The 14,394-nt window shown below is 39.3% G+C and overlaps 1 protein-coding gene across 1 annotated transcript in view; it reads right to left on the bottom strand.

Moving 5' to 3' along the window:
* The window catches only part of MTMR7 (myotubularin related protein 7), a 202,491-nt gene that overhangs the window by 14,602 nt on the left and 173,495 nt on the right, over positions 1-14,394 (bottom strand). The window contains exon 12 of the mRNA XM_053703920.1: positions 7,421-7,547. Coding sequence (XP_053559895.1) covers positions 7,421-7,547 — 127 coding nt within the window. The remainder of the gene's footprint in view (positions 1-7,420; positions 7,548-14,394) is intronic.

Genomic DNA, 14,394 nt, shown 5'->3' with positions numbered 1-14,394 from the left:
CATAAAGGAAACATTTTGCCTCAATGTTCTTAAATAAATCAAATTTAGATCACAAGGAGAAATGTAAAATATATAAACTGTGCAACATCCCAAACTTTTAGATAAATTAAATTAATGTATGTGCTATTTTGAATAGAGTAAAAAAATTCTGAACCGAAACTAAACGGCTCAGTTCAGATTAGTTGTAAAAAATGCCCCAAATCTTATAATATACCATAGTTTTTACCGGTGTATGCAGCTGTTTTGCAAAAGGAGCCTCAATCAGCTTGGTAAAAAATCCTTGGAGCAGTTGCCAAGCCAAAAGGAGATATAAGGGCCGATTTATTAAAGTGCGGATGGACATGATACAATGTAGCATATTATGTCTGCCGCACATCGATAAATGCTGACAGCATACGCTGTCCGCATTTATCATTGCACAAGCAGTTCTTGTAAACTGCTTGTGCAATGCCACCCCCTGCAGATTCAGTGTCAATCAGCCCGATCTTATAGGATCGGGCGGATTAAAGACCGCAGCCTCAGAGCAGGCAGACAAGTTATGGAGCAGCGGTCTTTAGACCACTGCTTTATAACTACTGTTTCCGGCGAGCCTCAGAGCTTGATAATTCAGCCCCATGGAATACATATGATCTTATTATACCTTTTACCTTTTCTACATATAATTCTTTGTAACAATGTGTGTGTGTGTGTTTTATGTATACTAGCAAACAACTGATCAATACAGACAATTACTGAAGTGGGATAACACACGACTAGCATATAGCCTTTAAATTAACAAGGTACACAGCATTTTCTTCTACAAGATATGACGAGTCCACGGATTTCATCCTTACTTGTGGGATTTAACCTCCTGCTAGCAGGAAGTGGCAAAGAGCACCACAGCAGAGCTGTATATATAGCTCCTCCCTTCCCTCCACCCCCAGTCATTCTCTTTGCCTGTGTTAGTAATAGGAAGAGGTAAAGTGAGGTGTTAGTTTAGATTCTTCAATCAAGAAGTTTTTTATTTTAAAATGGTGCCAGTGAGTACTATTTTTCTCAGGGGGAAATCGTCCGTCTATTGCTTCCCAAAAGGAGTGGAGACATCTTATTTTCTGCCCTGATGTTGATGATCTTAGCAAACATTATCTAAGATCCATGATGGTTCCCACAGCACAGCTGAAGGTAGTGTAAGAGAAATCTTCAGTGTGGAGAACGGTGTCTTGCTACAAGCAGCAATGAGGTATGTTCAGTCTTTTGTTTCTGGGGAGACTTGATGCATCAGAACAGGCTGACATTTTTCCCTATATGGGGAGGGGTAAGCAGTATGCACTATATGAAAGGAAATGGTGTACCTGGAATCCCTTTATACTATTTGCCAAAGTATGTAAATATATCTTTGAGGCTTATTCAAGGGCTGGACGCTGGGAGCTGCGGTTTGCTTAAGGGCTGTTAACTTTATCACTGACCTGAGGGAGTGCAGTGTTACGATGTTTCAGTGTATACAAGATGGCACATGGCTTTATTTTTTTACAAGGCAACATGTTTGTTTTTAGTTTGCGACCCATGCGGGTCTTAGTCAGGCTTAGAGTTACGCCCACGGTGGGTGGGGCCTATTTTCACGTGCTCAGACGCGCAGTATCATCCGGATCGCATAGCAAGCAGAGACTGGGGCTCCGGTGGGGCCTAAGTTGTCTCGGCCTTCAAAGGGTCTTTCAAGCTTATCAGCCTACAGCAAGTGTATTCCGGGGGCAGGTAGGCGCCACAGCAGAGCTGTGGCGTGGTGCAGGGGCCAAATTAAGATAATAAATAAATTACTGTTATAATCGATATATATTGTGTTCTTACATATCTCAGCAAGTGGATGCAATACTAATAGAGTATGTTGGGCACTTTAAAATATTTTTTTCTGTCCCAAGCACGTTTTTGCAGATATCAGAAAAATAGTTGCGCTTTTAAAATTTAAAGGCGCAGTACAGGTTTTTTTTGCATTAACATTTTTGCATATAATTTGAATTCAGAGCTCAATATTTTAAGCAAAGTACGACTATTATTAACATTGCTAGTCTGTTTAACATGTCTGACACTGAGGAGGAAACTCCTTGCTCTATGTGTTTAGATGCCACTGTGGAACCCCCTCTGATTTTTTGTCCCTCGTGTACTGAGAGGGCCTTACAATGTAAAGCACATATTTTATGTAAAGAAAATGTGTCTAAGGATGATTCTCAGTCTGAGGAGAATCAGGGTATACCGCTAACTTCTCCCCAAGCGTCACAACCTTTAACGCCCACCCAAGCGACGCCTGGTTCTTCAACCGCGTCTAATTCATTTACTCTGCAGGATATGGCTGCAGTTATGTCAACTACCCTTACAGAGGTATTATCTATGTTGCCAGTGTTACAGAGCAAATGCAGTAGGACAGAAGTCAATGTGAATACTGAGTCCTCTGATGCTTTTTTAGCTATTTCCGATGTACCCTCACAGGGATCTGAATTGGGGGTCAGGGGACTTCTGTCTGAGGGGGAACTTTCCGATTCGGGAAGTGCGTTGCCTCAGACGGATTCGGACGTCATGTCCTTTAGATTTAATCTTTAACACCTCCGCCTGTTACTTAGGGAGGTTTTAGCGACTCTGGATGACTGTTACTCTATTGTGGTATCACCAGAGAAATTGTGTAAAATGGACAAATACTTAGAGGTACCTGCTTACACTGATGTTTTTCCGGTTCCTAAGAGAATCTCGGACATTATTAAGAGGGAATGGGACAGACCGGGTATCCCGTTCTCACCCTCTCCTAATTTCAAGAAGATGTATCCCATATCTGACACTGTTCGGGACTCTTGGCAGACAGTCCCTAAGGTGGAGGGAGCTATATCTACCCTGGCTAAGCGTACAACTATTCCTATTGAGGACAGTTGTGTTTTTAAAGACCCTATGGATAAGAAATTGGAGGGTCTTCTAAAGAAATTGTTTATTCATCAGGGTTTCCTCTTACAACCAACGGCCTGCATTTTACCAGTTACCATTGCGGCGGCCTTCTGGTTTGATGCTTTAGAAGAGTCTCTTAAGACTGAGACTCCTTTAGAGGATATTTTAGATAGAATTAAGGCTCTTAAGCTGGATAATTCTTTTATTACAGATGCCGCCTTTCAGATTGCCAAATTGGCGGCTAAGAATGCCGGATTTGCTATCGTAGAGCGTTATGGTTAAAATCTTGGTCTGCTGATGTGTCATCTAAGTCAAAGCTTTTGGCTATTCCTTTCAAAGGGAAAACCCTATTCGGGCCTGACTTGAAAGAGATCATTTCTGACATTACGGGAGGTAAGGGTCATCTCCTACCTCAGGATAGAACTGCTAAACTGAGGGGTAAACAAAATAATTTTCGTTCCTTTTGGGACTTTAAAGGAGTCCCCTCTTCTTCCTCTTCTTCCGCCAAGCAGGAAGGGAATTTTGTTCAGGACAAGTCCGTCTGGAGACCCAACCAGGCTTGGAACAAGGGTAAACAACCCAAGAAGCCCGCTGCTGCTACCAAAACAGCATGAAGGGACGGCCCCCGACCCAGGACCGGATCTAGTAGGGGGCAGACTCTCTCTCTTTGCCCAGGCTTAGGTAAGAGATGTTCAGGATCCTTGGACACTGGAGATCGTGTCCCAAGGGTATCAGCTGGAATTAAAAAGTTCTCTCCCAAGGGGGAGGTTTCTTCTTTCACGATTGTCTGCAGACCAGACAAAAAGAGAGACGTTCTTAAGTTGTGTAAAAGACCTCTCTACTATGGAAGTAATTTGTCCCGTTCCAAGACTGGAACAGGGACAGGGGTTTTACTCAAATCTTTTCGTGGTCCCCAAAAAAGAGGGCACGTTTCGACCCATTTTAGATCTAAAGAGTCTAAACAAGTTTCTCAGAGCCCCATACTTCAAAATGGAGACTATTCAAACAATTCTGCCATTGATCCAGGAGGGTCAATATATGGCTACCGTGGACTTGAAGGATGCATACCTTCATATTCCTATCCACAAGGATCATCATCAGTTTCTAAGGTTTGCCTTCCTGGACAAACATTTTCAGTTCGTGGCTCTTCCCTTCAGGTTGGCCACAGCACCCAGGATCTTCACAAAGGTTTTAGGGTCCCTTCTGGCAGTTCTCAGGCCGCGGGGTATTGCAGTGGCGCCTTATCTGGACGATATTCTGATCCAGGCGTCGTCTTACCATCTGACAAAGTCTCATACAGACATGGTTCTGTCCTTTCTGAGGACTCACGGGTGGAAGGTGAATCTAGAAAAGAGTTAATTAATTCCACAGACCAAGGTTCCCTTCCTGGGAACTCTGATTCCATATCCATGAAAATTTTCTTGAAAGAGGTCAGAAAGTTAAAGATTCTGAATACATGCCGAGCCCTTCAGTCCAATCCTCGGCCATCAGTGGCCCAGTGCATGGAGGTAATTGGATTGATGGTGGCGGCAATGGACATCATTCCGTTTGCTCGTTTTCATCTCAGGCCACTACAGCTGAGCATGCTCAGACAGTGGAATGGAGATTATGCAAATTTGTCTCCTCAGATAGATCTGGATCAGGAGACAAGAGACTCTCTTCTTTGGTGGTTGTCTCAGAATCATCTGTCCCAAGGGACATGCTTTCGCAGACCCTCATGGGTGATAGTGACAACGGACGCCAGCCTTCTAGGTTGGGCTGCAGTCTGGAATTCCCTGAAGGCTCAGGGTGTGTGGACTCAGTCGGAGTCACTTCTTCCAATCAATATTCTGGAATTGAGAGCAATATTCAATGCGCTTCAGGCGTGGCCTCAGTTGGCTTCAGCCAAATTCATTCGCTTTCAGTCGGACAACATCACGACTGTGGCTTACATCAATCATCAGGGAGGAACAAGGAGTTCCTTAGCGATGACAGAAGTATCCAAGATAATTCAGTGGGCGGAGGCCCACTCTTGTTATCTGTCAGCAATCTACATCCCAGGAGTGGACAACTGGGAAGCGGACTTTTTAAGCAGACAGACGTTTCATCCGGGGGGGAGTGGGAACTCCATCCGGAGGTTTTTGCCACTCTTATCCTCAGATGGGGCAGACCGGAGTTGGATCTGATGGCATCTCGTCAGAATGCCAAGCTTCCAAGATACGGATCTAGGTCAAGGGATCCCTCAGGCCAAACTGATAGATGCCTTGGCAGTGCCTTGGTCGTTCAACCTAGCTTATGTGTTTTCACCGTTTCCTGTCCTGCCTCGGGTGATTGCTTGGATCAAACAGGAGGGCTTCAGTAATTCTAATCACGCCTGCGTGGCCTTGCAGGACTTGGTATGCCGATCTAGTGGACATGTCCTCTCTGCCACCGTGGAAGCTTCCATTGAGGCAGGACCTTCTCATTCAGGGACCCTTCCAACACCCAAATCTAGTTTCTCTGCAACTGACTGCTTGGAGATTGAACGCTTGATTTTATCTAAGCAGGGGTTCTCTGATTCGGTCATTGATACTTTGATTCAGGCACGTAAGCCTGTCACTAGAAAATCTATCATAAGATATGGCGTAAATATCTTTTTGGGTGCGACTCCAAAGGCTACTCATGGAGTAGAGTTAGGATTCCCAGGATTCTGTCCTTTCTCCAAGAAGGATTGGAGAAAGGGTTATCAGCGAGTTCCTTAAAGGGACAAATCTCTGCTTTGTCAATTTTGCTACACAAACATATGGCAGATGTTCCAGACGTTCAGTCTTTTTGTCAGGCTTTAACCAGAATTAAGCCTGTGTTTAGACCAATTGCTCCACCCTGGAGTTAGAATTTAGTTCTTAATGTTCTTCAAGGGGTTCCGTTTGAACCCATGCATTCCATAGATATTAAGTTGTTATCTTGGAAAGTTTTATTTTTGGTTGCTATTTCTTCTGCTCGTAGAGTTTCGGAGCTTTCAGCGTTACAATGTGATTCGCCTTATCTTATCTTCCATTCTGATAAGGTGGTTTTACGTACCAAACCTGGTTTCCTTCCTAAGGTAGTTTCTAATAAGAATATTAATCAGGAAATTGTTGTTCCTTCATTATGTCCTAACCCTTCTTCTAAGAAGGAGCGTATGTTGCATAACTTAGACGTGGTCCATGCCTTGAAGTTTTACTTGCAGGCGACTAAGGATTTCTGTCAATCATCTTCATTATTCATTGTTTTTTCTGGAAAGCGTAGGGGTCAGAAAGCTATGGCTACCTCTCTTTCTTTTTGGCTGAAGAGTATCATCCATCTGGCATATGAGACTGCTGGACAGCAGCCTCCTGAAAGAATTACGGCTCATTCTACTAGGGCTGTGGCTTCCTCATGGGCATTTAAAAATGATGCTTCTGTTGAACAGATTTGCAAAGCTGCAACTTGGTCGTCTCTTCACGCTTTTTCCAAATTTTCCAAATTTGATACTTTTGCTTCTTCTGAGGCTGGTTTTGGGAGAAAGGTTCTTCAAGCAGTGGTGCCTTCCTTTTAGGTCCCTGTCTTGTCCCTCCCTTTCTCATCCGTGTCCTGTAGCTTTGGTACTGTATCCCACAAGTAAGGATGAAATCCATGGACCCGTCATATCTTGTAGAAGAAAAGGAAATTTATGCTTACCTGATAAATTTATTTCTTCTACGATATGACGAGTCCACGGCCCACCCTGTAATTTTTAAGACAGGTTTAGATTATATTATATTTTTTATAAACTTCAGTCACCTCTGCACCTTTGGCTTTTCCTTTCTCTTCCTAACTTCGGTCGAATGACTGGAGGTGGAGGGAAGGGAGGAGCTATACATACAGCTCTGCTGTGGTGCTCTTTGCCACTTCCTGCTAGAAGGATGTTAAATCCCACAAGGATGAAATCCGTGGACTCGTCATATCGTAGAAGAAATAAATTTATCAGGTAAGCATAAATTTCCTTTTTCAGTCATGCATATTAAAGAGAAATTGTGAGTTATATGAAAAATATTTTACATAAAAATAAGGTAAAGTAAAAGCTGCTTAAATTTAGTGAAACAAACATAAGTGCACAATTGTGTACAGCGAAGTACTGGGATTCTGCTTCTCACAAGCAAAAAGGAGACCATGACCACAGATATAATTATCTTATTTACTACAGGAACATCTATTTGTCAAGAAGCAACTGTAGTAACTTTTGAAACATTCTCTTTCAGATGGAACAGAGACATTGTTTGAGTAACATGCTATCTGTTTAAAGGACATGAAATATTTTTGCATTTGCTGTGAAATAGCACATATTCATGCATAACATTTGTGGAAAAGTAGAACTCCTTTGTATATATTGTTGGTACTTATTGGCAAACATACACACTATATAGTTATATATTATTATGTATACACACAAACATTCATTTTTTATATTCTATACAAAAAAACTATGAGAAATGAAATGGTTAATTGATCCTCCCCCCTTTGAGAAACCACATGCCATTGCCATAAAGCAAACCAATACCTTATTCATGGTCTCTAACTCTTCCTCGAGTTGCTGAGTTTCTTCTTTTACTGCCAGAAGGAAATCTGTTACGGACTGGCGAGGATGCATGCTTTTATCAAAGCGGTTGTAAAGCCCCTTCCAAAACCTAAATTTGAAAGTGTTGATCAGAAACATTTATGCTTAAACTGAAAATAAACTCCTGATTATACAGAACAGACAGTTCCTAGTAGGATGATGGCATAAAGTATAATCTAATCTGAAGCAAACTTAAAGGGGCACTAATATATGTGTTGTGTATATCTACACTTAAAGGGACATGAAACCCACATTTTTTCTCTCATGATCCAGATAGAGACTGCAACTTTAAACAACTTTCTAATTTACTTCTATTATCTAATTTGTTTAATTCTCTTGGTATGATTTGTTGAAGTAGCAACAATCCACTAATGTTTTCTAACTGAACTCATGGGTGAGCCAATCACAATCGATATATATATATATATATATATATATATGCAGCTACCAATCAACAGCTAGAACCTAGGTTATCTGCTGCTCCTGAGCTTTCCTAGATAAAACTTTCAGCAAAGGATAACAAGAGAAGGAAGCAAAATAAATAATAGAACTAAATTGGAAAGTTGTTTAAAATTGTATTCTCTATCTGAATCATGAAATAAAAAATGTGGGTTTCATGTCCCTTTAATCACTGCACTGCAGCCAGTCTGCAAAACAATACATATACTGTATAGAATCATTAAATATGTGTCCTGTTCTCAAAATGCAATATTGTTTTGCCTATCCAACAAGTACTCATTTTACTAAGTTGCTTATAAAACTAGTTCTTGTGTTATCATTTATTTTGAGTAATATATTACTCGTAGATTAGATTGTTTCAGCACAAAAAAACACAAAAACAAGGATTTCACATTTAAGACTTCAGGCAAACCAAGCTTTATTGGGATTTTTATCATATCAACCATTCAATGGTTATAGATATGAGGATATACGTAACGTTTTCAAATTAAAAGGGGACATTAAAGAGCCATAATAGTAAAAAAATGCATGCTCTAAGAGTATGTAATTTTAAGATTATTAACCATAGACTACTGTATGTTAAACAACCACAAAGGGGTTAAACACACAGTAGAAATATCACTCAGGACTCACAGAGCATTGCTGGTCCAGAGTGAAAAACACCACTAATCCAATCAGCAGCGCTAGTTCCACATCTAAGTCATGTGACCAGCACTGCTGATTGGTTCAGAAACGTTTTTGTAATGCATAGACTTTCACCATGTGCACATGCATGGTAATGATCTCTCTACTTACTCCAGCAGTGATTGTTAAGTATTATGTACTGACCTACTTACCAAGAAGCAACTATTCTCATTTACCCAGCACCAATAAAATGTTAAACCTCTCTTTTTTAAAGGGACAGTCAACACTAAAATTGTTATGGTTTAAAAAGATAGATAATGCCTTTACTACCCATTCCCAAACTTTGCACAACCAACATTGTTATATTAATACACTTTATAACATTCAAACCTCTAAATTTCTGCCGATTTCTAAGCCACTACAGACAGCCTCTTATCACATGCTTTTTTTGTTGCTTTTCACAACAGGAGATTGCTAGTTCATGTGGGCCTTATAGATAACATTGTACATACAGCTAAAATGCAAGTCAATAGATAATAAATAAAAAGTCATGTGATCAGGGGGCTGTCAAAAGAGGCTTAGATACAAGGTAATCACAGAAGTTAAAAGTATATTAATATAACCATGTTGGCTGTGCAAAACTGGGGAATGGGTAATAAAAGGATTATCTATCTTTTTAAACAATAAAACAATTGAACTGACTGTCCCTTTAATGCCATTAGTGCTTTTCTATTGATTTCCATGTCCCTTTCAGAATGGTTCATTGGGTGTGTGGAAAAATGTGAACTGTTATCTTTTCAGGTCTTTGTTCATTTGTCCATAAAATTTCAATATTACCTTCCACAGTAAATGAAGAGTTACCTCTATTTCAGAATGTTTTCTCATAATAAAAAATAATTTAAAAAAAATAAAAATTCCAAGGACTTTTCAATAGCAGTTCCTGTATCCACGTTTCTAATGTATGAAATGAGTTTTATTTAAAGGGACATAATACTCGTATGCGAAATCATAAAAATATCACCTGAACATTTCTATGTAAAAAGGGAAAATATTTTAGCTTACAATTTCTTCAGCTCACCAGAGTAAGTGCTCTGGTAACAGTTATACTTCAGCTGCTGTCCAGCTGCAAGTTGTGAAAAAAATAGCAAATCAGCATCAGCAGTTCTGTCATCTCATGAGATTTCACTGAAATCTTGTGAGATTTCATAGTAACCTTCCTTAAACTGAATAGGAAACTAATAGGACTATGCCTGCACATCCCAGATGCACACTCCCTTGCAAGTCCTGGGACTAACATTCTAATCTCCTGCTTAAAGTCTCTTTACAGCTGGTGTGAATACTTTGAGGTAAAATATCTTCCTTTTTTACAGAGATGTCAGCTATTTACAGCTATGCTGTAATGCATTTGGCATGACAATTCTGAATTATTGGAAATGGGTTAGGGGGGTATTATTAGCCCCATATCTTTTTTGGGCCTAGCTTGATTAAACTTTACAGTGGGATTGCCTATATCCCATCTTATACATTTTCCATATTATGGTCTTAATTTTATCAATATTTGGCAATTCAGTAAATCTATTTGATGAACCAACACAGCATATGTATTGGGTAAAATAGTCTGACAAAACAAAATTTATTCTTACCTGATAAATTAATTTTCTTTCATGGTGGTTCATGGCTCCTGGGAATTCAACTCCTGGCCACTAGGAAGAGGCAAAGATACCTAACATTTCACAAGCTTTTAATCCCTCTCACCATTCTGATATCTCAGTCTATAGCTGAGAAAATGAGAATAATAGAGAAGTAGGAAAGGACAAACCTGGGTAAATGAGGTGCATACTAAGCTGCAGCCAATTGGAAAAAAAAAAAAAAAAGAGGACAAGTCTCGTGGACTCTCACTACCAGAAGAGAATGAATTTATTAGGTAAGACTAGATTTTGTTATCTTTCATAAGGTGGCGAGAGTCCACAAGCGATTACTCCTGGGATCTAATATCTAAGCTGTGGATTCCACGAGTAAATGGGTGGACAGGCACCTATCTACAAGCCACTAAGACTGTAGGACTTTCATGTAATAAATATCCCAAAAGAAAAGTGAAAGGGATAGTCTAGTCAAAATTAAAAACTTTCATGATTCATATAGAGCTTGCATTTTTTAAATACTTTATTTTTTACCAAGCTTACAACATCAACAGTAACATGTTCAATCAATACTTTTTGCAAGTGATTCGGTTACAGTCATATGATGTACAAATGCATAGGTTTTCGTATTGAATAATACAAATCAATAAATATGTTTATGTTGTCTGCCTTGAGTTTTTTTTCTTTTTATTATCTTACTTAACAATTAATCTATAACATAAAACAATAAAATAATGTTTGCTAAACTTATAAAACCTGGATACTCTCTTATGTTACATAAAGCGAAAAGATCACATGGCAGATTTTGTCAGAGTTGTTACAATTTCTATCTCTCTGTGCATCCCTGAAATACCCACTTTCCTCTAATGTTTTCCTCTAAGATAAATATTGAGGAAGAGAAGGGAGTAATTATGTTTCTGTATTTGTTAAGGTAAGGGGCAAATGTACCCTTCTCATTTTTTGATGAAGTCTTCAACTCCTTTCATGATTCAGAGAAAGCATGCAATTTTAATCAACTTTCTAATTTACTCCTATTATCAATTTTTCTTTGTTCTCTTGCCATCTTTATTTGAAAAAGAAGGAATCTAAGCTAAGGAGCCAGCAAATTTGTGTTTCAGAACCATGGACAGCACTTTTTTATTGGTGCTGTCCAATTAGCAAGGACAACCCAGTTTGTTCACCAAAAATGGGCCGGCATCTAAACTTACATTTTTGCTTTTCAAATAAACATGCCAAGAGAATGAAGACATTTTGATAATATGAGTAAATTAGAAAGTTGCTTAAAATTGCATGCTCTATCTGAATCACAAAAGAAAAAAAATGGGTTCAGTGTCCCTTTAACATCTGCCTGCTCTATCAACAATTGTCGATATAGAGATTTCATAAGGGTTTCTAAAGTGGGGGATTTGTTTGTTAGCCAATGTGTCAGGATTGATTTTCTCGCCAGCAATAGGATTGCGTTAATTAATTTAGTGAATTTGTGTGTCTGTTTGTTGCTTGTCAAATTCACCGTCAAGTACCATGTTAAAGTTTACTCAAACTTGCACATCCTGTTAAGTCAATACTCCAGCATCTTCCAAAATGTGTTTATTTTTGGGCAGCTCCACAATAAATGATTTCAAGAGGGGCATTCAAATGAGCATTTTTTGCATGTATCTTCTATGGAGGGGTCCCACTTAGCTGCTATGTGTGGCGTAATATACCCTCAGTGTATGAGTTTATATTGGGATTCCCTTAGCGTTGATCACAATGTGGCCTTTCTAACATTCTCAAAGCTGTTTGTAATATCTTCTTTGGTGAGAGTACAACCTCTGTCCCCTTCCCATTGTCTCATTATAGTAGTTAGCACTGCATCAGCCTGTGCTATCAATAGCAGTTCATAGATAAGTGAGATTGACCTTTTACCCTGTATAAATAGTGTAGTTAACCCATCCCAGTGTGATTTGTCCCAGATGTGTGGAGTCTCTTTTAGGACGTCAGCAATATAATGCTTAGCTTGTAAATAAGCATAGTGATGTTGATTGGGGAGCTCATACTGTTCCTGTAATTGTCTGTAGGGGAGAATTTGCTTTTGTTAATAATCTAACATCTGTCCTATAGCTCTCAGACCCTTAGCTGTACACGTCTTAAATGTACCTATGCTTAGGCCTGGTATAAATTTCAAATTACCACAGAGTGGTATATGTCTAAAGTCCTCCCTTCTGCCCCCAACTTTGAGATATTTTTTTCAAAACTATTATTGGGTTCCTAAATAATAAAATTATCCATTATGACACCTTATGTTTTTTTAAGATCTATAAAAGGTAAAAAAAAAATAGTGCTATTGGCGAAATCATTTCTTTTTCAGTTTCTGGTATTGTAAAGTGTCTTATCCCTGAAACCTAGGCAATTGATATTTTTGCTAATGCAGCCAATTGTACATTCGGTATCCGGAAACCTCCCATTCTGGGGGGTTGGAACATTTTCCACATTCCAATCCTGTGTTTTTTGCCACACCAGACAAAGGTAGAGTAGAATGTATGTAATTTCTGTATATCTGCTTTGGTAAGTAGTATAGGTATTGATTGTAGGACATACAACAGTTTCGGGAAGAGTATCATTTAAAGTAGACCCACCCTGCCCGAGATGGAAACTGGGAGATGCAACCAATCTTTCTATTGTGTGTTCTGACGATTTGATAATAGGGGATATGTTTAAATCATATAATTTTGTAATGTTTCTTGGTATGTGTATCCCTAGTAAGTAAAGGATTCCTTCACTACTTTGAATTCCAATCCCTCTAAAGTGGAAGCTGCTTTTTGGTCTAACCACATTATTTCAGATTTATCTATGTTTATTTTAAGGCCAGATAAACTGCCAAACTGTTGAATTAGTGACATAACTTTAGGGATGTTTCTGCAGGGATCTTTTATAAACAATAGCATATTATCCGCATACAGCAAGATTTTTGTGACACTATTCCCAATTTGTATTCCCTATAGTTCTTGCCTGATCAAGCACGCTAGGGGCTCTATAGCCAGATCAAACAGCAAGGGAGAGAGCGGGCATCCCTGCCTGGTTCCTCTTTCTAAGATGAAATTTTGGGATAGAAGTCCATTTACCATCACTGAGGCTCTGGGGTTGGTGTAGAGTTTTGTTACGAATGATAGAAATTAATTTTGGAATCCAAACAGTTGCATGGTTTGGAACAGATGTTGCCATTCTACCCTGTCAAAAGCTTTTCCTCTTCCCTCTGGTTTTTATCATTACAGCGAGCTAGCACTAGCAAGGTTTTCCTGATATTTGCTACTGATGATCTGTTTTTTTATGAATCCTGCCTGATCTTTATGTATGATGTGCGGCATAATATTTGCGAGTCGGTTTGCTAGAATTTTTGTCAGGAGCATATAGTCACTGTTAAGTAGGGAATATGTTGATATGAGTTAGGTAGATCAGGGTCTTTGTCATGTTTTTGTTTAACACAAATAAATGCATCTGTAAATATGTCCGCAGGCTTGGCAGTTATTAGGAGATAGGAAGAATATAAGTCAGCTAACGTTGGGGCGATGTCATTTTGTAATAATTTATAATACTCTATAGGCAAACCATCTGGGCCTGCTGCTTTCCCTGGGCTCATGTGTTTTATACTTCCCTCTGTGTTATTGGGGTATTTAAGCTGTTTGATTGGTCTGTGGTCATCTTGGGTAGGTTTACCTTTTCCCCAAAACTCTGCTGTTGTGATTCATTTGGGGGTTGACTCTTGTATAGGGCATTATAGTATTTTCTAAAACCTTCTGCAATGTCTTTATTTTTAAGCTTTCTAACACCATCCACTTTTATTGCAGCTACATGTGATCTGGGGCTGTATATTTTAGTGAGATTTGCTAGTAGTCTACCTGTTTTATTGCCATATCTATAGAACTTCCCCTGTGTGCTAGCTCTGTATGCATCATCTACTGTGGCAAGGAGTGTGTCCCTTTCTCTCTTCTTTGCGTAATATGCTTCCCTATGTTCTCTAGAAGAGTTGGCTAAGTATTTACTATATGTAGATACGACTTGATCTGGTAGAGCCACTGAGTTTTGTTTCTTATGCCTGCAAAAATTTGCAGTGAAAGAGGTGATTTCTCCCCTCATCACTGCCTTAGAAGCATGCCAATACAAGTCCGAGTTAGTTCTACTGGGCGTGTTCAGGGCAGCATAATCATTCCACTTTGC

Source organism: Bombina bombina, chromosome 2 (genome assembly GCF_027579735.1).
Source record: "Bombina bombina isolate aBomBom1 chromosome 2, aBomBom1.pri, whole genome shotgun sequence".
NCBI classification, from domain to species: domain Eukaryota; kingdom Metazoa; phylum Chordata; class Amphibia; order Anura; family Bombinatoridae; genus Bombina; species Bombina bombina.
This window is presented reverse-complemented; position numbering and strand designations above follow the sequence as displayed.